The 24,014-nt window shown below is 43.9% G+C and overlaps 1 protein-coding gene across 11 annotated transcripts in view; it reads left to right on the top strand.

Moving 5' to 3' along the window:
* The first annotated feature begins 1,632 nt into the window (after nt 1-1,632).
* Nucleotides 1,633-24,014, top strand: part of LOC118509653 (protein GDAP2 homolog) — a 39,639-nt gene continuing 17,257 nt past the window's right edge. For 4 of the 11 annotated variants that reach the window (XM_036050599.1, XM_036050597.1, XM_036050598.1 and 1 more), the window contains exons 1-8: nt 1,633-1,871; nt 18,789-18,867; nt 19,174-19,424; nt 20,098-20,240; nt 20,394-20,526; nt 20,622-20,731; nt 20,811-21,050; nt 23,750-23,874. In XM_036050599.1, the coding sequence (XP_035906492.1) occupies nt 18,793-18,867; nt 19,174-19,424; nt 20,098-20,240; nt 20,394-20,526; nt 20,622-20,731; nt 20,811-21,050; nt 23,750-23,874 (1,077 nt within the window). In that variant the 5' untranslated portion in view covers nt 1,633-1,871; nt 18,789-18,792. Of the gene's footprint in view, nt 1,872-4,539; nt 4,555-10,272; nt 10,612-12,914; nt 12,995-15,307; nt 15,699-18,788; nt 18,868-19,173; nt 19,425-20,097; nt 20,241-20,393; nt 20,527-20,621; nt 20,732-20,810; nt 21,051-23,315; nt 23,679-23,749; nt 23,875-24,014 lie in introns of those variants that run through there. The other 7 variants (XM_036050604.1, XM_036050603.1, XM_036050601.1 and 4 more) reach the window with 7 other exon arrangements.

Raw genomic sequence — 24,014 nt, 5'->3', positions numbered from 1 at the left:
ATAACTAAAATTAGTTTATTGATTTACGACTGCATTATTCACGACTGCCCGGAAATGTTTTTCTCTCGACCTTCCCGTTACAAAATCTCACCCAAATCCGTTTCCAGATTAATTAATTCTGCTATGAATTCTGAACAGTATTTAAGTCTTAATAATAACTAATGCACATTGGTTGCATTTTGAAAAAAATAATTTGTGTAATATATTATAGCCGTACAATTTTACATATTTTACAGACCATACTTTAACTTCGCGTTGCGTTACCTTTACTACCTTTACTACAATACATTTTTTTAAATAAACACTCACTAAATTTACAAAAGAAATACTAATTTTAATGGAAATACTAATTAAGCTGGGGTTGACTATTTCAACTAAATACTTATAAAAAATAAAATAAATACAAGGATCGAAAATGAAGGATCAGAAGAGAAGAAGTTTTTTTTTAAACCCTTTCATCGTCCATCGTTTATCTAAAATTTTAGGAATAAAATTTAAAATAGTTTTCTACATTAAAAATATGAAATTCTATCACAACGGTTTTCAGTGCGCTACCACAGTGTACGCTGGGAAAGCGCACAACGGTATTCCATTCGGTCACCGCAATGACAATCGAAAAATGCATGTTTTTGAAATAATTTAAATTTGAATTTAATTCATTTATTCCGTTACAATTTTTGAACTTGATAAATATAGGGAAAAAATTATGAAACAAACAAATGAAACACTAAAGTACAAATTACACGCATTCCATGAACATGTATAAAAATACATATAGTTCTTGTTTCAAAATAAAACAGAATAATAAACTTTGATGTGCAAGGTGCAGTTTGTAGACTGCATTTATAGACTGGACAGCAAAGAACCGACAGAAATATTTCTAAAATTATAGAGCACTCAGATACTGTTATCTGTAAACGTTAATCGAGAATTGTGTATTAAAGTTTATTTAAAGAAAATATTTTCCAAACTGATGTTAATTGAGGCTGCGTTTTAAATAAAACGGCCAGACTGTTTCTCACATTTATAAAATTTTATTTTATTTCTTTTTAATTTATAAAAATATCCAACATAATAACTTTGACAAACTCTATGTGAATTTATAACGAAAAGGTTTGATAATTGGTTACAATTAAATCCTCTAAACAAAGTGTAATAACTATTCCACTCAATAGTGTATTGTTGTTAGTAATAAATAAAAACTCTAAAAATCCCAATAATGGAAAGTGCAAATCCTTGGGCAGCCTTCCACAATTTTGGTAAATGAAAAGAAAATTTCAAACGCAAACCCGATTCCGCTATCTTCGACCACAGCCTCGACACCATCAACCGTTTTCTTCCCTTTTTGTGCCAACAAACTTTCCTTTCACCGTTGGGGATGTTGGGCACGTCGTTTCCGCCCCATCCCAAAAAAAAAAAAACGCCCACCAACTCCAACGCGCGTGGAGCGCAACGTGGGAGAAAGAGGGAGAGAGAGAGAGAGCGTTTGGCTCTCATTATTATTGGCGTTGGCGCTCCCGCTCACACGGCCGCTCAGTTACAGCAGCCCCGAATGTCCTTTTCACGATAGGAATCTCCGGCCCACTGACGATCGCAAACTCTCATCGGTCCGGTCCGGTTCGGTTTCGAGTCGTTCAGTGGCCGTCGTGCGAAACGGAAGTGCCAGTGCCAGTGCCAGTACCAGTGAAGGGAATCACGAGAAAGAAAATTACCAACAGAAGAAAAAAAGAAAGGCCAAACCGCGCCCTCCTTCTTCACCCCAACCGCACCAGGACCGTGCGTGCGTGCGTGTGTGTGTGTGGCTGTGCGTGTGTGCGCGCGTTTGTGACTGTGTGTGTGTCTGTGTGCTGCGTGACGTGTGCGTTCCGAGTGTGAGTGTGGGAGACAAGTTTTCCCGTCAAGAAAAAAAGAAAGCTTTCCTGTTCGATTTTCCCATCCAAACCAAACCAAACCAAACAAAAAGAAACGGAAGCAGCAGAAAACCAAAAACACCAAAACCCACCCATCATCATCTTTGGGGCTTTCATGAAACGCGCGCGTGTGTGTGTGTGTGTGTTGGGGTTTTTCGGTTGCGAAATTAATCCATCATCTGTCAGTCAGCCAGTTGATCGGGCAGGTCGGTCGGGAAAGCGTTTAATTAGTAGCACTTCCCGTCCGTCGAGTGAACCGTCCGGCCGTGCGCCGTTCCTTGCCCGATGTGTGCAGTGTGCGGTGTAAGCGTGTGTAGGGTTACGAAAAAAGGATACTCTCCCGGATAGGGCGAGTTGGCGAGTGCTAGAGAAAAAGCTTCGTCTACTCCTCTACCTCCTAGTGCCCGAAAAACTGCGAACGAAAGGAAACTCATCAATTGATTTTCGACCCAAAAGTTTCTGCCTCTGGCAGTCCAACTTGAATTGCCTCAATACGCCGTCCCCATAGAAGAACGTCGTCAGCCAAGTAACAACTGCTTGAAACGTGAGCAGAAAGCACGATTGAATTTTAAACTGGGCCACCAGTTTGCGTCCCAAAAAGGCAGCCAGGAATTAAATAACCTTCCACAACAAGGCAAGTTCCGTTGTGCCGTTGGGCCAGCCGTTTCTTAATGTCGTCAAAAAACGTGTGAGAGCCCCGCATTATCAACGATCGTTACGTGGCGCGATAATCTGGAAGTTGCGGCCCACCATGCCCCAAACTCCAGGGGCCCTTTTTTTGCCACTTTGCTTTGATGTCTTCTTGCTGGTGTGGTTGGGCAGGTTTTGTTCTTTGTGTGACATTTATGCTCCTGCCAACATCATCATCCCACGAGCTGATGGAGCTGGTGGGAGCAATCCTGTCACACAGAACACACAACACAACACCACAGTATCGGAGAGTTTCATACTCCGCTCGCAAATCGACACGGGGAGTATTCGACTGATAGAAAGAGAGGGAGCGCTCTCTCCCTAACTCAAGGACTGCTAGGATTGCTTTCGGGACTAGGTTATATTAAAGCAATACCGAACAGGAGAGACGACGACGACGGCAATCGTTTGTATCGAACTCCGTTTGGGGTTTTCTTTAAACGCGCTTTGAAGTACGGCATTGCCTGTACTTGACGTTCGCATTGGTTTAGCGTTTTTCCACCAAACGCTAATGCCTCCTAACGCAACAGATGATGATGATGATGATGACGATGCTGATGGTAATGATGATGAGGAGTTCACGTGTGACGTTCGCGAACACACCTCCCGCCAGCCGTCTTAAAGGTGGTGTGTGCCGCCGATCTTTCCCCAACGCCGACTGGCATGCCCCCAAACAGCACCACCGAGCCTATAATTGCTCGCCTCGAAAAAGGTGGGCTCGTTACGCAAGGTAGCGCTACCGATGATCCGGGAAAAATCGATACCCACATCAAAACATCAGGTGAAGCGAGTTGCCTTTCGGTCCACCGTGCGGAGTTGCGAACCATTTGAGCAGTTGTTCATCTCGGTTATGGGGGGATACAAAGCGAGGTACAAGGTTTAAGGGCTTGCTAATGGGTTACACAAGATCGAAAAATTTGTTGTGGAAACACTTCTCTGCTAAGTGTACATCTCTGTCTAAGTGATTTTGGGGCAACTTTAGGCAATTGGCTGTGAAGCGCTGGACAATAAGGCAGCACGTGTTGTTCTCTCGAGTATCACAGTACTGGATATCTGGTTGTTGAAGGGGTTGTGAGGCAGCTTACATAAACAATCGAGTTTCTAATCGATACAGCTAAGTGCAAAGCTCAAATTTTGGACATTGAGACGTGTTTTGACGATATTTGCGATATTTGCTCCGGTCTACACAAGGCAGAACCGATGTTCAAATCCCAACCAGACCGTTCTCCTGTAGTAAAGACAGGCTATAGTAAGCCACTAGATGGCTGGCATGACCTAGCAGGTTTTTTAAAGCCTAGGATAATAAGAAGAAAACATATTTTTAGCAAAGGCTTTATCCAATAACATAGCTTTCGTCTTCAAAAATAAACAAACAAAGATTTCGTAAGAGCAATATGTCTGGTTCGTCAATTTCCCTTTTTATAGGTTAATTAAAACAATCTTAAAAAATGGCGAGGCCGTTCCTCATGAAAAAAGTATCTTAAACTACGTACAGCGCTTTTTAACTAGCCAGAAAGTAAAAAATTGAGCATAAAATTATTCATGGTTAATCCTTCAGTCTAAACAAACAGTCCAAAACATAGGACAACCCCCATTAAACCACCAGGCACTATTAAACCACAAAGAAATAGCCTTCACAAACACAACCATTTTTATAACCCAAAAAAAAAACCTTCGATCCAAATCTAGCCCTCAAAAAGCTACGGCTTGGTCCACCTCGCTTCACTGTGACTGCGATTGTGAAGGGCAACCAAATGTCCTTTGTGAATGGATTAAAACGGAGTTATGGCGGGGGAGGGGAGAATAAATTTGTTTATTTTATAGACTGGAACGGTATCGGTGGATACGGTGGAATTGAAGTTATTTATAAAGCTTCGTATGGAAGTTAAAGCCTGCATAACAAAAATAGCTTCAAGCAAGATGAATTTTCAGGCTCATGCACTGCCGATTGAAGGTAAATCGTTTAAAGTAATGTCTATTTAGCTGAACTTCTTATTATGAAATCACTCACAGCGGCTGTGTCAAGTGTCAACAAACGCCTTTTACTCCCTCGTCGAATTCCACGATTTCGATCCTGATCCTGATTCTTCCTGGCGTCCCAAACGATAATTGTAAACTTCACCATCCCACACCAGAAGACTCTCTCTCTCTCTCACTCTCTCTCACATACAAATCACTTCACTCTCTCCCAAAATGTTCACTCTCTCACTAAAAAGCAATTGAGTTGCTAAAATCACTAAATGGAAATCTCTCTCGCTCTCGCTCTCTTATTTTCTCCCATGCGGTGGTCGCCTACGCACGCAACACAAACTGTCAATAGAGGCGCGTTGAAGCTTGCTCGTGCTGTTAAAAAACAAAAATTGCTGTATTTGTATTTGACGAATGATGACCACCCGACCGTTGCCCACAAACACAACGCAACCATCCATCCATCCATCCAAGCAAGCCATGTGGTTTGCACCTCCCATTCAGCACGGTCCTTGACGATAATCCACCAAGTACTGGGCGCCTCCATCGGTGGATGCGCACTCTAGTACCCGTGTGAGTGTACGTGTGTGTGGGAAGCTTTCATTCTGACAGCAAACAGAAACAATTTCTGCTCACTGCCAGCATGCCAGTGCCCCAGCCACCCTTCCTCTTCTTTCCCCGCGAGCGATTGAGTTCCCTATCCCCCGAAGGCTTTTGTTTCGCCGTGCTGTGTTGTGTCAATGTTTCTTTCTTTCGATTTTGCTTTTTTTCCTTTTCTTTTCTTTTTCCCCACATCTCCATGTACCAGCAGCCGGGGGAGCTTTTCGTTCCCGTGGTAGGAAATGGTGCAAAGCGTATGCACGGGATGTACATGGAGCGCCGGACGGAGAACACCCACTCTCGCTCGGTAGAGGTAAAGCGTGCCTCGGTCGGTGGTCGTGCGCTATCTTTTGTGCTATTTGTGCTTGGCGTTTTGTTTAGCGCGTTTTTCTTTTTCTTCTTCTCTTTTTTTTTTTTGTTGCTCTGGTGTAAAGATACTTTTTTGCTGAATGGAAATGGAAGTCCATCATCATTTGTGCGCGATGGGAATGAAAAGAATGAGAGAAATTCAATCCAAAAAGAAAATGGAGGGAAAAATCCCACAATCTCGCACACAGCATACCGCACTCAAAGGAAGGATGGTGAAAGGAGGACAAGAAAAATGCTGGGCCGGAGGGCGTGAAGTGGTTGGCGGCGCTGGGCTCGAAAGGGAAAAGGTCACGTTCGCTTTGATCACTATTCTGGGAATCTGTTTAGCGTGTATGTTGGTGTGTTGGGTTGTGTGTATGGGTGTGTGTGTGTGTGCGTGGCTTCCCCAACGCAGATGATACACACAGGGATGTAAAGTCGTTTCGAGATTATATGCGGACATCGTATTGGAATATAAGTAAACTTATAACAACTTTTCGAGGATTTTTAACGGCATCTCGAAAATTGCTGGTTTCGTAACAATATACCCACAGATAGTTTTGTTTTTATAATATTTTTTGTAAACTATGCTCTTGTGGGAAATAATTTTGAAAATTTATTTGGGAAAAGAAAATGACAATTTCCAAAAGAAAACAAATGTTTTTTTTGTTTAATATTAGATTAAACGTTAAGTATCAAGCAGAAGGATTCTTCGTTTTTGAAAAAGAATTATTTTTATCTAACTTTGTTCTTGTTCATTTATTAGAACATCGTCTATATTCATCCTTTCAAGTTTTTATTTCATTGGAAACAGAACACAGGGGTTGAAATAAATATTCAAACAAAATTAGTTTTAAAAAATTATGAAACGGAAACAACCACAAAAACACAGCTAAACCATTGCTCAATTCGGCACCCCCAAACTCCTTCAGCAGCTTACGTCAGAACGGCTCGAAACCACTGTTGTACTCGGCTCGGGAATAATGGTCACATAAACGTTTACAAGCTCAGCCCCTTCGCCTTGAGCCCTCGTTGATTCATCACCAAAGGGATTCCACCACCAGCACCACTCGACCACCACGCCCCATTCGCTCCGATCGAAAGATAAATGATGGTAATGTAATGTGGGCCCATCCACTGTCCTGATTTTGGGCTGATTCGCCCCATCCATCCATCCGCTTTGGCACAGATTATCTTCCTGTGGGCCATCATTTAAAATGCATACAAGACGATAATGGAATCCAGGGCAGATCGCGGGGTCGATAGAGGGCTAGGGGTGGGACAGGAACAAGGCAGTTCCACTCCCCGGTTCTACTCGAACCAATAAGTGGATGCTGGATGTCTTCTCAGACATGCCGGAGCCGGACGACGGTGCGGCTTTTAGCCGAGTGTCCTTTTACATTCGCGCACGCACGCTCGGTCGGTCGGTCGCTTGTCGGCTGTGTGCCTTTCTGTGCATGTGTGCCTGTATTTGATGAAGCAGAACGTCGCCATCAGGACGTCGTGTTTTCTTTACTCTTTCGTGCTTTTTTGTATGATCTTCTGTCTACCTATCCTCCGTCAACGTAGGCCCATATTCGTTCGTCGGAGTTCCCTCTATCCAATCACAGAAAGAGTTTGGCCTACACACACAGACGAAATACATCAAAAAGCCTCCCTTTTGGTTCGTTACACAACCGATTTGTACAGCGAATGATAAATTAGGCCAACCATTGCTACCAGGCCCGGCTCTACCGCTCTCTTCCCGCATGTCTTCCCTCCCAGGCAAGCAGCCCGGCTTTTGTTTAAAATAAATGGAATACGATGTTGATCGAATTTGAGATAGGAAAATATGATTGCAGTTTCGTCGGCCATGTCCATCCCATCCCATACACCGTGCGGAAGTGTGCCAGGTTGGCCCACGGTCGGATATTCCAAAATGTGGTGGTGCCATCTGCAGAGCCTGAGAAATGGTGCCGTTTTGTGAGGTTGACATTGCTATTCGATAAACATTTTCGTTTCGCACGACTGGGTCGGGTTTTGGGGCTGGTAGCTTGGTACTATTTCTTTTCCACTGGCGCAAGATGGTGGACAAACAATATTGGCATTTTGAGTAACTGCAATCTGTGGTTCGTAGTAAGAATAACTTACAGTATACAGGTACACAGTACAACTTTTGCTCACATTGTACTGTACTGAGAAAGAAGGGGGTTGATAACAAAAAGGTACCATATTTCAAATGTTGAATGCCGATAAGGAATTGAGTTTTATCCATAAGGAATTTGGAATGCATAGAAGCTAGTTTCAACATGCATATTTGATCGCAGCACGATGTAAAACAGCAAAATCGAATTGAAATTCAAAAATTAAAATTTGATTCATATTGTCTAACTAATTTTTACTCAAAAATATGATAACGTTCTATCTACCATTCGGAAACTACAACCCAAACAAACTTGAATATTAGGTGCTTAGTATTTTATATCAGTAAATGACACTGAATTCATTAAAAGCGATCATGCACAAACACTAACAAATTTCAAAAATAAAACGCTAGAAATATTTAAAATTTGAAGTAGATAGTTGAAGCGGTAGCGCCACCGATCTTCAAACGACAGGACCCGGCCACGAACCGTCTCACCGTATACAGGACAAACTATCTAGCTACTTGTGAACTAAGGAAGGCAGCCAATAATTGCACGCAGAGCTAAAGAAGAAGAATTATATTGACAGATTTTCTTTTGAACACTTGTTATGTTAAATTAATATATGTGAGTCATAAACGAAGCTAAGAATATAAATGATTATCTACCATATCAACGATTAAAATTTCAAGCATAAATTTCAATTTGATTCCTAAAAACACATTATGAGTAATACTATAAATACTTGTGAGACTAACAGGAATTGGAAACAAAATGCTCACTTTCTTACTGGAACTATTCCAGTTAAAGAACCTGTATCTCGAGTAGAAGCTACAAGCTCATTAGGGTAAACACAATTCATTGGAGCTATGTTGTGCTCTCCTAAAGAAAAATGTGTATTTATGTGTGCCGATAGAACCGAACTACATCCATCTTCTTCTAAGGCGCTGAGGGTTGAACACGGCAGTTTGACATGGCCAGATCGCCAAACCTTTCCGAGGAAAGTCAATCTAAGACGGCATTCCTCTATCCACGATTGCATTCGATCTCCGACATTTTAAACACCAATTGATCTATCCAACAAGCTCGCTATGATCTTCTACACCTCGTGCCTTAATGGAGCATAAGTCCAGTATACTCATGACATGCTCCAAGTATCGCATCCTTCTAACTTTGGCCACTGGCCACAGAATATCTGGACCGCCAAATAGCTTAGCTAACTCACGGACACCGCTCAGACACCGCTCTAAAATGGCTAGTGCAAATGTATCCTTTACCAGCATAGTCCAAGTCTCATGCCCGTCGCGGACAACCAGACGTATCAGTGTGCGATATTTCGTGTTTGCTGTGGGTCGCTGGAGTCTTATGAATCGCAAGAGTTTAGGGAGCTCTTAGTAGGAATAGTTCCTCTGATTCTCAACTCCTCAGCGCCTTTGGCTTTCGCTGCTACAGTTACTATCCAATGATACGGTCGTACCAAGATAACAGATCTCCTCTCCCACCTGAAGATCTTTGCCGTCAACTGATACTCTGCTTTCGAGATGGGCTCCATTATGGTGAGAGCCTGTGGTAAGCAGTTACTTCGACTTCATCGCATTGAATCTCAATCTAATCAAATTACATTCAAAATCATAAAAGGATTAAAACTCCGGCTAGGTAAAGAATGTAGAATTTCTATTGCAAGTTATAAAAAATTTGTTTTGCTATTTTACGTCTATACTCGAACGGTTGTATTCCTAGCATTAAACAGCGTGCTTTTCAACTTCTCGGACGAGAGACAAACACAGGATCTTGAGACGTTTTTCTTGTACTCTATGACTGTGATAAACAATATTAGATCAACTCTTTCCAATGATATTATTGATCGCCATCATTCTTAAATTAATTTGAAGTTAATTGACCAATGATGAATACACCTGTTTTTATTTTTTTGTGTATCTCTTCAAGAAAAGTGTACTTTTTCCAAATCTTTTTCTTCCTTGTGGCACTACAACCTCGAGAGGTCTCGGCCTGCCATTTCTGGCTTTTTGAGGCTTGATTTTAGCCGTAGCAAAGTAGTCAGAGCCCTGCGTACGGGGATGCGGTCTTGGATGGGATTTGAACCCCGGTCTTGCCGGCGCCGATATCGCCTCGGCCACCCACTTTTTCCAAATACTTAGACCAATATTGACCATTTTATGTAAAATGTTTACAATAAAAAAAAGGAAAACGTGAAGATTATTAGCAAAAAAAATAACCACACTTACTTCAATCAAAAAACGTACCCATCAGTTAAATCAATAAATTAGAAGCATGCAAACAGCAACAACGAAAAAAACCCACTCCAAATGGTTCACATACATAATTAATCCGCTTGATTCGCCACGTAATGTCGTTCAAGGCAAGGGAGAAACGTTGCCAACAGGTCGTTTTTGCAAACAGCACAACAACTTGTAACAGTCAGCCAGGGCTGGCCCAAGGCTGGCCGGCTGGCTGGCTGGCTGGCTGGCGCTCCAGCCTACGACTAGAGCTCGCTAAAGCCTTTGTTTAAACTGCTTATCATATTTTTGCATACATTATCACCGCTCGGTACAGTCACTGCAAGGTGCATCATCCGTACTGCAGGTGCATCATCATCATCATCATCATCAGTCACAACACAGCAACCGTACCGTCGGAACGCTTTTCGAACAATTAACTGTTTTCCCTTTAATAAGCACTTGTCACAAGTGAAAAATTTGCAAGTGAGCTTCTGTAGGTGCCTTACGCGTGTTTTCTGCATTTTTTGCACCAGAAGTTGGAGAAAGTGCCCAAAGGAAAAGCTGCAATCCTTGAGCGCGTGTGTGTGTGTTGCTGTATTCTGCCGTCCTTGCCAATCCAGTTCCGGTGATTTGTTACGATCCCTGGCTGGTGCCTCCACACTGCACCCGGCTGAGTGATAGCTTGCCGCAAAACGTTGACATTAACGCGTCATGTTCGCTGCAGCGAAAACGGTAAGTTGCAGCGAAGAAAGCACGCCAATCGATAAGCCGTTGCCGTCCAGCCAACCGTTTCACCCACTCGGCCGCATCGGCCCTCGGTGAAGTGGGGCCCGTGTAAAGAATGTTGTTCACACAAGGACACGGATTTCTTGGCGATCGAAACTCATCATCGAAAGGCGGAAAGCGTTTAACACATGTTACAATCAGTGTGGCTGGCTGGCTGGCTGGCTGGCTGGCTGGCTGAGGGAAGGTTTGCATTACTTACTGTACGTGTGAGGCTAATGGTTGCGATAAAATGTCCTCTTGAAGGCGTACAAGCATCTCGATGGGACGGAGAAAAAAAAAACAAAAAGCAGAACGTGGTGTGCTATTTATCGATTGCTTTTTTGTTGTTTCTAACACCAACTTATGTTTTTGCTAGTTTCCCATAAGCAGAGAAATTGCCAGACTCGGGCGTATTAAATGGAGAATGATTACTCTGAATCACCTCAAGGCACCGAGGCCGGAGTATTTACTTTGAGTCTCAAAATTCCTATGTCACACTAATCCTTTCGACATTTTAGACGATGACTTCCTTTCTTCTTTGCCGATAATCCACCGTGCAGCTCGTTCAACAACTCGTTCTTGACGGTTCGAGTCGACGAGTAGACAATCGTGGCAAAGCTAGTCTCGTGCAAGACGTGGCTCGTTGTAACCGTGCCGGTTACTTTACATAGTAAACCACCTGGCGCGACACGCTCGTGGCAAGGCAATTTTCCCCTGCAAATGGGACGGTGAAGCTTTTTACTGGTTTAATTGCTGGGCCAGTGAGGGGAGATTTGTAATGAAAGATGCAAATAATGTGAAGGTTGCATGAGGTACACGAAAGACTACGGGGGGGGGGGGGTTGTGTTTATACACAACTTTTTTTGTGTGAAGCAAAAGCCTTGTTATCCTGTGTCCTTCGACAAGCATGAATTTGATTGACCCATTTCCGATGGGGAGCTCTGGGAGGACTGTGAGGTAAAAATCCATAAATCCGATAAATGGTTTACTGGACGGAAAGCTCTGAGCAGAATTGAATCCTAAAAGTAAAAGACTGGGATCTCAGTTATTAGAAGCATGGAAGACATTTTCTTCAAATTGAAATACTCCTCCAGCTTGCCGTGATGGATGTTACTGCCGCAGTTGTTTTAATATTACTCACCTGGGTTTTACGTCCTCAGGTGCGACTTAGCTTCAAGAACTTCCGTCCGCTCAAGAAAAAACTTTCGACCACAGCCAAGATTTTCTTCATTCTTTCTTGGAACCCGTATTGGAGGCCATCAAAGATAGGCGAGAAATAATTCAAATCCACTTTCAAGCAGTCTTAGCTTTCCCGGCCGTTTGGGGTTTACCTTCACCGAATTCTTTCATAGCACAAATTTACACGCAATAACGCACTTTAATGTTTCCCAACGTGTAATTAGATGTTAGCAAACCCGAAAGGCCGTGCTTCTAAATCGGAAGCAATACAGCGAGGGGTTTTGCCTCAATTAGGTGGCTTTCGTTAAGCACGCGAGAAAAATGAGATTTTGCACCACCACAATTTTGTGACCAAGTGGTGTGGCTTCGGGTTCGCTTCAAAGCCAGGTCCAGCTGGAACATGGCAATGAAGAATTTTAATATTGTTATTATCGACCAAACGCTGCTGCTGCTGGCTGGCTGGCTGGCTGGCTGGTTGTAGCCTGAGGTCAAGAAGGTTAAAGCCGTGTATATCCTCGTGAGTTGGTGCTCAGGTGCTGCGGCAAACCGAACGACACTTGGTAGAGAAAATAAGTTGGCCATAAATTTGACTGGGAAGATGTGGTTGGCTACCAGCAGCTAGAAACACTCCTCTGCTGCTGGTGCTGCTCTGGTGCTGGTGCTAGTGGAACTTGTTGAATTATTGTAAGCTGCCAAGCCACCGGACAGCTTGATCGATTTCTTATCCAACAAAGTGGGTTTAAGTTTAAGAGTAAGTTGAGTTGCGGAACGGTATGGCTCCGGGATAAGTGTATACTTTGCGGAACTCTTATCCATAAGGATAAGCTGAGCTGGTTTGGGATGATTTTTATATGAACATTGAATTTCCTCTACCCAGTTCTTCTGTCAGCTCTTCCACTGATACATAGGAATAGGAACAAACTGTGATTCGCAATCAGTTCTGCATCGCTAATTAACTGACATTTAATTTTAGCCACCAGAGTTCGATACACAGCTGTTCGGAAAACGCCTCGCGGTCCGGTTTTTTTTTCTAGCCAAAGATCCTACCCCCGGGGAACGTGGACCGTGGTTGGGTTTTCGGTCCGCCACAGCGTGAGCCACAGAGCATGAGACTGAAGTATCACGTACCTGCTGGCCAGCGCAATATGGTCCACCGTGACGTTGGATATCAGTGAGTAGCATCTCTCGTAGGCTGTGTAGCATCTGCCTTCTGCCCGGGGGGGAAGCCAAAACATCCCATCCCGGCAACGCAACATGAACGGCACGAGCTAATTTTAATGGCTTAGGCACCTTCGCCCCAAAACCCCCAAAACTAATCACATACACCAAAAGTTGCAATTAAATACACTCACACACACACACACACGTTAACGGATGGGCACATATTTTTAGCTAAATCGAAGCATTGCTTAAATTAAACAATAAACCAATGGTTTGCTACACACACACACACTTGCTCTCACAGGGACACAACAGCTGCACAGCGTCCAGCTTTAGTTCTTATAAATCTATAGGCAGTTAAATTTAGTGTACTCAATCCTACACTTGCATTTTTTCTTCTTTTATCTTTACATTCAATTATTTCTGCAATACATTATATTACTAATCTTTCAGTGGAATAATTAAAAGCAAATTAATATTGTAATATCTTCACATCATATGGTCTTATAATTTCAATAATATTTTAATGAACTAAAGCCTTTGAGCTTTATCTTGGGTTGATATATACGTACCAGCAATGCTTTGTTTATTTATTAATTTCTATGTTATTAAATGCTTTTTAAATAAGTTTTTTATTTTTTGTAGTCATTTATCAAATTAAATAGTTTTAGAAAATTTGCTGAATATTTTATGTAAACTATTAACTAATTTATTTTAATTTGCTATGTAACGTTAAAACACACTCCATTATCAGCCCACATAAATCACCCAAAACTAACAAATTTTAGCGTCCTGGCTTACTTCACAAATTTCACGAATTTAAGGTTCATTGTGTAAAACAGTTTAAAGTTCTTTTAAAATATTTTTAGTACAGCTTAAAGTCATTCACCCAACAGTACAGGCTAACGAAACCTATCCTGATCGTTCCTTCATAGCAAGGACTAACTATTCATCCACCGTAACAATGGCACGTGGCGTATTTAGATCTAGTAATACGCCGGCATGTAACAAGTCTAGTAATTACATGGCCAGCTTTACCTCAAAGCTCGTTAAGCTAAGAAAAAGACAAGTAGAAGAAGTTTAAAGTACTTAAAACTTTTAAAAATAAAAATTGGGAACACCACATTCTACATATAAAATCCTTTTGATGATAACATAAGGCATCGATTCGTACTCTGGATTTCGAAGCATATAACTCGATGGATCATTTCAATTGGATAGTGGAACAGTGCAATCTTTTGTTTACAAAAAAAAACTAAAAACAGTTAGGAAAAATTTACGATTCGACAAAAGAAGTTTGTAAAAAGCTTAAGATAAAGGAAGTTATAATTAAAACAACATAGCACATAGTTTGGATACATAATTGAGCCAAACACTTAGCAGTATATCTACAGTCAACTGCAAAGCTCCAAAGTCGCTCTACGAACCTCCGCTTACGGTATGGAAGATTCCATTATATGAAAAATTCCATAGCGTTTGTACAATATTCCACTATTCATTTGAGACCAAATCCACAAGAATACTTTCGTTCGATGCCTTTGACCGGTTTGTGTGCTGCATGTGTTTGGGCGTTGTTTTCGTTATCATTTTACACGGTCCACGCGGCCTGAAAATAGCTCCTCCAGCGTGTGTACCAGCGCTGGAAAGAGAGCGCTCGTGAAGCGACACAAAGCAAGAGAGCGTCACAGCGACCGATTGGCTCTCCGTCTATGCGAACGCTGTAGGCTCGTTGATAGTGTGTGCGATGCATAAAACAACCCGAGCCCGTCGGTACAGCGACATCGTTTGCGCGTGGTGGGTCAAAGCTCGAGCGCCTTCGATGCGTAGTTGTGTCGCCGTGCCGCTTCACCATCGTGTGAAGGCGCTTAGCGGTGTCAAACCCAGGGGAAAAAATGTGGAAAATTTGTTTATAAAATCAAGAATTAATTTAAAATTTCGGAAAGCAGAGTTATTTTAAAATTTAACGATCAGTCAATTTGTTGAATAATCATCCTATTGATTGGGAGAATTTTTGGAGTGAACTAAAAATATTTAAATGTTTTTATTTGGTTGTTTGTTCAGCACACTAAACACTTGTCAGCTATTTTTTAAATATATTTTTCCTCCGGCCTTTTGACACCACTGGCACGTGGGTAGAATTCACGGTTCGCGATCATCGTCTTGCACGGTGAGCTGCAGCCGTTTGGTGTGGTCGTAGTGTGCGGCACACTTTGACAACCGGTCGCAACGTAGCAATCAACAAAAGCATTGCTAGTAGTTGTGATATGTGGGCAAGCAGCCGATGACAACGACGACTACGAACCCGCGAGTTCACCGTGTTCGAACGCGTTTTCTTTTCGACCAGTTTCCCTGTAGCATATCAACCGTGCGGTTCGCGTAACGGGCCGTCCCTTTTTGCGGCTGTGTTGTTGATTTTTTTTTTGTGGGAACAGCTGTGTTTGCTGTGTGTGTCGCAATTCCGCGGGTTGTATGATCGATTGTTTTTCGCGTGCACCGTGAAATCTGTGAAACCGTACAAGCCGTATCAGAGTACGGACGGTGTGTGGCGGCGTAGTTTATGCTGTGAATCATTCTAGTTTCGCGACTCTTGGTGGATGTAATTTATTCGTTATCGATAAAGAAAAGCCCCCCCTCGCCGGAGCTGTGTGTGCTGCCGTCGATCGAACTCATCCTCAGCGGAGTAAACGGTACGGATGTACGGCGATAAACAAGGGGTGATCAATGTAGAGTTTAAGTTGATGTGGGACTTACCTGCAAAACCGACGTTACATACGCTCATTACCATTACGATCGTCAAACGCCTACCTGAGCTGGAGCTGAGCGCACATTTCGACCCAGGGTTTATGTTTGTGTGTTGGATTAGTCATTCTGTGCGGTTCAGCACAGGTAGCTGCCGTGGGCTGTCCGTCGCTATGTTGGTGTGCAGACGGCTTAACGCACTGTGCCGTCGTCGTCGTCGTCGCATGCTTTGTTCTCGTCACCGTTTGAAGGTGTAATCGAAACACGCTCTTCTACGCACACCATAGCAACGGCGCAAACGATCGGACGCGGCAGTTCAATATGCAGCAGCGACTACTACGACTGGTGTACACCCACCCGACCCGTAATCGATGATGCATGATGATGACATTCGGATGTCGCGCACCATGAGTGTTCGATCAAACAAATTCATTTGCATGACGTACATATTTGCAAACTCGGTGGAGTGGCCGTTGTCATTCGGTTCGTTCGGTCACTGGTTTGCTGGTTGATTAGCTCCGGCTCGGTAGATTAAATGGCGCACCGTAATGGGAAGTGGGATCGTATTAAAACTAGTTACTATTAAGACGCTATCGCGATCGTGGTCGTTACGAGCAATATGAAAAATCCCAGAACTGATCAAGTTACAAGCACAAGCTCTTTTGTTAATAAAGGCCAGCTCCATACGGAATTGAGTCAGGTTACCAATCTACCTCAATTTTAAATTATGAAATAATTAACGCCCTTCTTGAAAATCACGGTCAGGCCAATACCGCAAAGCAGTTGTACCGCCTGATAACAACAACAACTTTTTGAAGTGATCCCCTCCTAGTTGATCATCGTTGTTTAGGGTCGTATTGCGATGAAAATAAGCTTCAAAATTCCGATAATTAAATATTTGTCGCATGGACACATGCAAAACGATAAACAACGTACCGTGTCTTGCTTGTTAAGACGTACGATATCAACAAACCTGTTTGCCTTTGAATTCCGCTTCTAACACGGTGCCAAACGGGTCTTTGGGTGCAAATAATATGACCAACTTCATGCCTGCATACCAGCTAGAGAGTGTAAAGCTCAAAAAACAGACTTGTCAAACATTGTCCATTAAATCAGGCCCGTAATGGAAATATTTATGAAAAACTGTGGCTACTTAATGTGTTTTACAAACAACATTCTGAGCAATTTGTCCATAAAATATAATAGCTGGACCGAAATAAGATCAAGTTTAAAGGCACATTTTTGGATTGAATGCGCCAATTAACGATGATCATCAACCAGGTCATCCATGCTGACTGACGATAATTGACTCGCGCAGAAGCGATGAAAACTCTTCATTAAGATTTCATGGTTAAACCCTGTAGTTATGTTTAACCCCAGGTCCATATCAATTATTCGCAAACTGCTCATATTCCAGAAGGCAATATTGCACATGCCATCAACGAGATTCCCAGCTCAGCTAAGGCGCCAGACGTATGGCGTGACCTCTCTAATGCACCAAACAAAGTCTAGACGACCATATATGCTTAAAATTGTGATTGTATTGTTAATATTTAATAGTCGGAAGTGTCCGCGAAAGCTGTTCTTGGGTGCAATCGGACAGTGACATTGAGTTTGACATCACTGATCTTATAGCTATCAAGAGAGGTTTCTTTACTATCTTATCGTCAACCGGCACTTCTTTCTGGTGCAAGGTCCAACTCTCCGATTAAAGAATGCAACAATAATTGTTCTGTTTCCACAAAAAACAAAAAAAAAAAAACTTCCAATGTAAAACCTGTATAAATATGCAAATATTTCTCTCTATTCAAGAGTCGTTCTTGTAGAATTTGTTTCCGTCCCAAATTGTATGTAAATTTAAAATCATTCCGAGATTTTGCTGCTGTAAATAACTTGCCACAAAGTTAGCCTGCACACTGGTTTCCCTTACGTCCACCACCCGCTACTGTACACATTTGCCAAATTAGCAACTCATGATTCCCGGTCCTCACATAGTCGTTAGACGACGACGTTGATTTGCGTCATCGGAACTCCACTAATGGGGGTCGCCGCAGCATCGCCGCTCACCAGTTTGTGACACATGCACGGATACGCACCGATGTATAGGCCGATACCGAAAAGGCACCTTTAGCTTGGCAGTACAAACAGAGCAAGAGCAAAATCGAAAAGAGGAATTTTCATCTTTGATATTTTGCCATAAATGAACCGGGTCAAACCGCATCTTCCGCATCTGGTTAGAAGCGCACGTGGGCGATCGAACTGAAGAGCAGCAGCCGAATGAATGGTTGGACCGGTTCCAGGGGCCGACCTGTACCAAGAAATCTCAGCCTCATTCCCATGGGAGAAGAATCTGAGGACCGCTCGATCATCATCATCATCATCGACAGGCGAAGCGAAGAGTGCTGGCCGCCGCCAGTTGGGTTGACACAAGATTTCAAGTGGGGGTTCTTAAGATATCGCGTGCTTTACCCGCTGCACATAACGCTTCACCACGCGCGGCACAAAGGGACGCACAAAGGACCGCGCACGACCGCAAGCACGAAAGCATCCCTAATATAATGTACTCGATAAATATTTAATAACACAACTTTGGCCCACATCCGTAATCGGGCGATGGCAACACAACAGGGGAACGAGCTCCCCGTCAGGTTGCTGCCCCAAGAACGTGTCCTTTTTGCTGTACTTCCTCCCTACACGAAGAAGTGTACTCTCGGTTCCATTAAACAGCATTTTAGGAATGGTTCCGGGGCACAAAACCATTGTAACCGCCATGTAATTAGACGGATGATAGGGCCACCACCGCGCACCGCATCAAACCGATCACCTCGCCCACCTTTACCATCCGGTTCTTCCGTAGCACCACAACACCGCACTGTTGTTGCCACTACTAAATCACTCCGGCTACATCTTACCTGTGTGTGTCGTTCTCTCTCTCTCTCTTCACGCTCGTTTCATTCCATACAACTTTCGCCCTCATTTTGCGCGCCCGGCGATCCACCATCGGCCACACCGAACGCGCCTCCTTCACATCACTCATTTCACCGTGGCCGTGGGATCCTGTGCAGAGCGATGAGACTAGTGTCCGACATCTACAATGAAAGCATTGAAACATCACTAGGAGGAATCGCGAAGCATCTAACGCAAGTAAATATTACACCAGGTTTTGTTTTTTGGCCAGTTCTCTGTCAGATTTTTCGTTGTTTTATATGGAAAGAATTAGAGAACACCGAAGGCTGGGTAGATTGACCTGGGAGGGAGTTAGCGGGGGGAGGTTGAACTAACCGGCCCTCGCAAGGTTGTCTCAACGTGACCTAATATTGAACGTTGCTGGACTACAGCTTAACAGGGGGAGAGACCTGTGTGCTGTGTTTGTAAGGCTTCACTAACTTTGCTTCCTTCTTTGTCTATTTTCAAATAATCCTTCCTTTGGGTAATGACGACGTTCCGTAGCCGCAAGAATCGCGAGGACTGCCCAACCTTCCCCGTACCCAGCAACAGCAGCAGCAGCAGCAGCAACAGCAACACTTTGTCACCTTAGGCAGCCTGAAGCGTTGGGGCGAACAGTCCGAAGACGACCGTGGCCAGCCTCGTCCGCGTCCGACCGATTACAGCCAATTTGCGGCCAGCTTTGAAGCCGGCCCGAAACACCCCGTCACACCGTTTCCGTGCGATGCGCAGATCAACAATCGTTTCGTAATCTGGTGAGTTGTCTGGAGCTGCTTCCCGACTACCCCCAACGGGGAAATCGATGTCGTTTGGATGCATTTTCTAGTGCAACAATGCGGTTCCGGACGTGGACGCATACCATTGTAAATTGAAGCAATATACAGATAGCCTAAAACCCGGCCAGAGTAAGGAGCGCTTGTCCTTGAGCGTAAAAATAACCTTCATTTCGGTGGATTAGAATACAAAACACGATAGTGGCCCCGAAAGCGTTTGGGCCCGAGCGATTCATTTTTCCCGCTCATCCTACTTCCGGGTTGGTGGAATCGGACCGCTCAACAGCATATTCAAACAAGATTGGCAGTTATTGATTTCCCCCCCCCCCCCCAGCTGAAGGCCGGCAGGGAAGGTGTTTTAGGTGGACAGGGTACGGTACGAACGAACGAACGGTTAAGGCCATTGAGTGCTCACAAGCACCATTGATGAGCCGTACGGGTAGCGCGTAACATTATCGTTCCATTGCTGCACGGCGTGGCACACGTCACAGTTCGTACCTCGAGGAGCAACAGGGACAGCGAAAGCACAAGGTTTTAGGGATTCAGGGGTTGGATTTTTGCCGTCTAAACCTCACCGACAATCCATACACCATCCACTGATCTTTTTGTCCGGTTTGCATGTGATTAATTTGATGTTTGTAAAACTCTTTCCCAGGGAAGGAGATATCTCGCAGCTGAAAGTCGATGCCATCACCAACAGTACGGATGAAACGTTGACGGAAAAGAATCGTGTGTCGAAGAAAATTTTCGGTCGTGCCGGTGCTGCACTAACCTCGGCCATCGTTCACGACGTGAGAAGTAAGTATGGCTTCGTATCTCGGTGGATATCGGCGGCTTTACGGAAAACCCCTGGCGTACGCGCGGGTTTTAATTAAAGTGTGTGGTGTACACGTTTCCCAATAACATCGCGTCTAATATTTCGCTTTGCCTTCCAAATCCATTCCGAAATAGGATGTAAGACTGGCGAAGTTCGTGTTACACCAGGATTCTTCTTGCCGTCGAAGTACATCATACACACCGTCGGTCCGATCTACAGTGAGAAGTACAGGACCGCCTCGGAAGCGACGCTGCATGCTTGTTATCGGTAAGAAGAAAAGAAAATCCGCCACGCACGCTAATGTTGTGGGGCGACCGGATCGGTTGACTGGAATTTCCATTCAATCTGCTCTCTGCTTACAGTAACGTGTTGTACAAAGCGCGGGAACTAGGATTAAGAACCGTAGCCCTATGTGATATTAGCTCGGTGCAGCGCAACTTCCCACCCGACACTGCTGCTCACATAGCACTGAGTGAGTATAAAAGCGCCTGGTGCAGCGCCTGTACGAGCTGTTTATTTAACGAAGCCACCACGCCTTTACCCCCTCGCAGGGACTGTTCGTCGTTTTCTGGAGCAATACCGTGCCGAGATTGTGATAGTTTGCCTTGAATCTAATGCGCGCAGTATCTACGAGGTACTAGCACCGCTGTACTTTCCGCGCGATCCGCTCGAGGAACGAAGTGCTTTGTGGCAGCTGCCGAAGGACATCGGAGGACTGTATGGTGAACCGCAGCTAGCTGATCGTCAGATTCGCATCATTCACAACCCACAGCATTCCGTCATGATAGAAGGTACGTATAGAAGGTGGTTGCCGCCTCGGGTTACACACTGTGTGTACGCCACTGCGCTGCAACAATCGAATTGATTAAACGAATCGTTGCCTTTGACGGGTTATGGTGTGCAGTGGAACATCGGAACGCTTTTCTATAGTACGGACGGGTAGCTACAAAACCGCTTGTTCTCGGTGTACGACAAAAATCCAAACAAAGAACTATTCACTTCCACCGTACCATGGATGTGTATGGATAGCGTAAATGTTCGTTGATTTATTTAGCTACTCCGCGTTCGTTGCTTGTACCGGATTTGTAAGGATAACGACTTCTTGAGTGACAGTTTTTCTTGAAACAACAGAAAACGCACAAAAACTCCCACCTGTCGCCAGAGGATCGCCACATTGCCTAGGCCCTAGTAGTTACACATCATTGTTAAAGGTAAACATCGATTGCCTGCCTGCATTTCACCGTCGATTCGAAGCGCTGCAAAGCTCAATATACCTCTCACAGTCTAAGCTGCTGTAGATAGCATCGGGCCTAACTGTTTTTTGTTGGACCGTTATCTAGTGTGCGCTCCATGAAGCAACATTACCATACGTCGATGTGTCATGATTTGTAACTGCAAAGGGGCAGAGAACCTGCTTCCCCATTACAACCATTAGTGAGAGAAGGGTTTCTTATCACTCTTCGATCTTGCACTAGATGGCTGGGTGTGTGTGTGAAAACTGTACCGTGTGCTCGTCGTTGATAGCCGCCGAACCGTAGCCGTACGGGACAATGGTTGACATATGCTGCTTTGTGCGGGCGATACTACACTTTCCAATCGATGCACACTACATTGTTGTGCTGGGTGGGACCCGGGACAAAGGTTAATATCATTTACGCAACTGTGGCTATGCTGTTGCAAGGTGGATGTGTCGGATACTTTTATCTGATGCTTCTTTCAGTACTATCCAAATCGCTCTAGAGGAGATTTTTGCAATGATAGGCATAAAACTTGCAAGCAAAACGTTCAACCCTGATGACGTGATGATGAATGAACTTAAAAAGCGGTTTATGCACTTGCCCGACATGTACGGACGCCAAATATTTGTCGCTCAAATAAACGTGAGGATCCGGTTGCGACGATGATAAGCGTCTGATATGTGCACAACACAATTAAGCGTGTTTACGTTTAAACGTTCAGCTATTCTGCAAGAATTGACGATAAGCTATTAAAAAGATAAGCAAGTGTTATAGGCTTACTCTACATCGCCACCTTGCCTATTACCTTCGTGATGTTTGTTCCAAATGCTGGTATGCGTTGGCAAATGATGGCTCCGCTGGAGTAGTATTTGGTTTGATGTTTGAGCTTTTCCCCGGAACGTAGAACTAATGCAAAATATTAATTCAATCAATATAGCTGCAGTTGAGCGCCGTCGTCTACCGATCTTTTATCCCTTCCATTCAGGGGGACGCGTCAACGCCATCACTCAGTCTTAGTTTGGGACTACCATGCCTCCGCTGTTCATTTGGCCGTCCTTTGCGGAAGGGACTCTACGGGCTGGACCATCCAATACCATTAGTTTGTATAGTTTAAAAAGACTTTGAGTCATTAGGTTTGATCTTCACTTATTATTGATTGAAAGAGTATCGAGTTCAGCTACACATTAACTACACTTAACATCTTAAAGGAAGTGTTTTCATCTAAAACAGTATCACGTTATTTGTCACGGAAAGTTTCACCGTCAGTCTTGCCAAATTACCAATTGAAAAAAAAAGGGAACTATATGTTTTTGATAACGATAATTAATCTCTTTAGAAAGTGAACGAACATGTCGATATTCGGTAAACGAATTTAAAAATTATTTTTAAATAACTTTTAGAACAAAGCCCATCAAAATGTGGTTTGCTTTTGAACACGAAAAGCACATGGGAGCGCCTATGGTTAGGCAATCCGCATAACACCTTCTCATGGATGCAGTTTCTTGCATTTAAATTTGGCTTTTTTTAGTGATGTAGCTAACTTGGGTAAATTAAATGATGTTAATTTTTAAATTGTACTAAAATTTCACTACTTGACCCTGATTTTAGGAGAATTAATGGATAACCTATACCTTTTGCATGACAAACGGTTCATGAAGCTTCTCACTGAGCTTTCTCACGCACATCTCACTACCACCGCGAGAGAGCACCGATCCGATCTGGAGATGCTGAGCGCGATCTTTGCTCTCTGAGGAACGCAAACGCATTCTTCCGTTGGCGTCCGCTATCATTGCGCTGGTGAGATGAACGAACGCCGTGTCACTAGTGGCTGACACGGACTCCCGAGCAGGTGGCGGTGCGTGCAAGGAAACGCTTCTTTCCGGTGTTGTTTTCGACGTTCGCTGGCAGCATCGAGGCCGCCGTTGTTGTTGTTGTTGTGGATGGTGATATCGTATCTCTCCCAGCGGCGTTCCTTAGTCCGTTTGCCGAGTGCGCATTTCTGTGTTGTGCTCCGATGGTGGATAAACGTGCCATTGCGCTTATCAACAGTGCTACAACGGCCTCTGTCCTCGGCAAAGATCCAAAACCATCCCCAGCTAGAGCCGTAACGCGGCAAAATTGCAACGCGATCTGTAGATCCACAGCCCGTCAGCATGATAAACGATTCGTTTGAGTTTTCCTGTAACGTTTGTGATGTGTGAGTTTTGCTGTATCCTGATTTGCGTTGCTAATTGTTTTCTATTCCATTTCAGCGGATGACGATTCTGACACGAGCCCACACGATCTGGAAATGGGGTCCGACGTGGAGTATAGCAATATAAACCTTAGCCTGGCAGCTCAACTATCCGGTGCCGCTCATTCCTTCACACAGATGCAGGTAATATGCGCGTTGTTATGCAAAGCGTGCCTAAACGTTCGATAAAGCTACTTCAATTATGAAAAATAAGAAACGATCTTCAGCCAGTCAGATAGATAGATGGTCGGGGCAACTTTCTATGCATCGCTACAGTTAGCAAA

This window comes from Anopheles stephensi, chromosome 3, assembly GCF_013141755.1.
Source record: "Anopheles stephensi strain Indian chromosome 3, UCI_ANSTEP_V1.0, whole genome shotgun sequence".
Taxonomy (NCBI): domain Eukaryota; kingdom Metazoa; phylum Arthropoda; class Insecta; order Diptera; family Culicidae; genus Anopheles; species Anopheles stephensi.
This window is presented reverse-complemented; position numbering and strand designations above follow the sequence as displayed.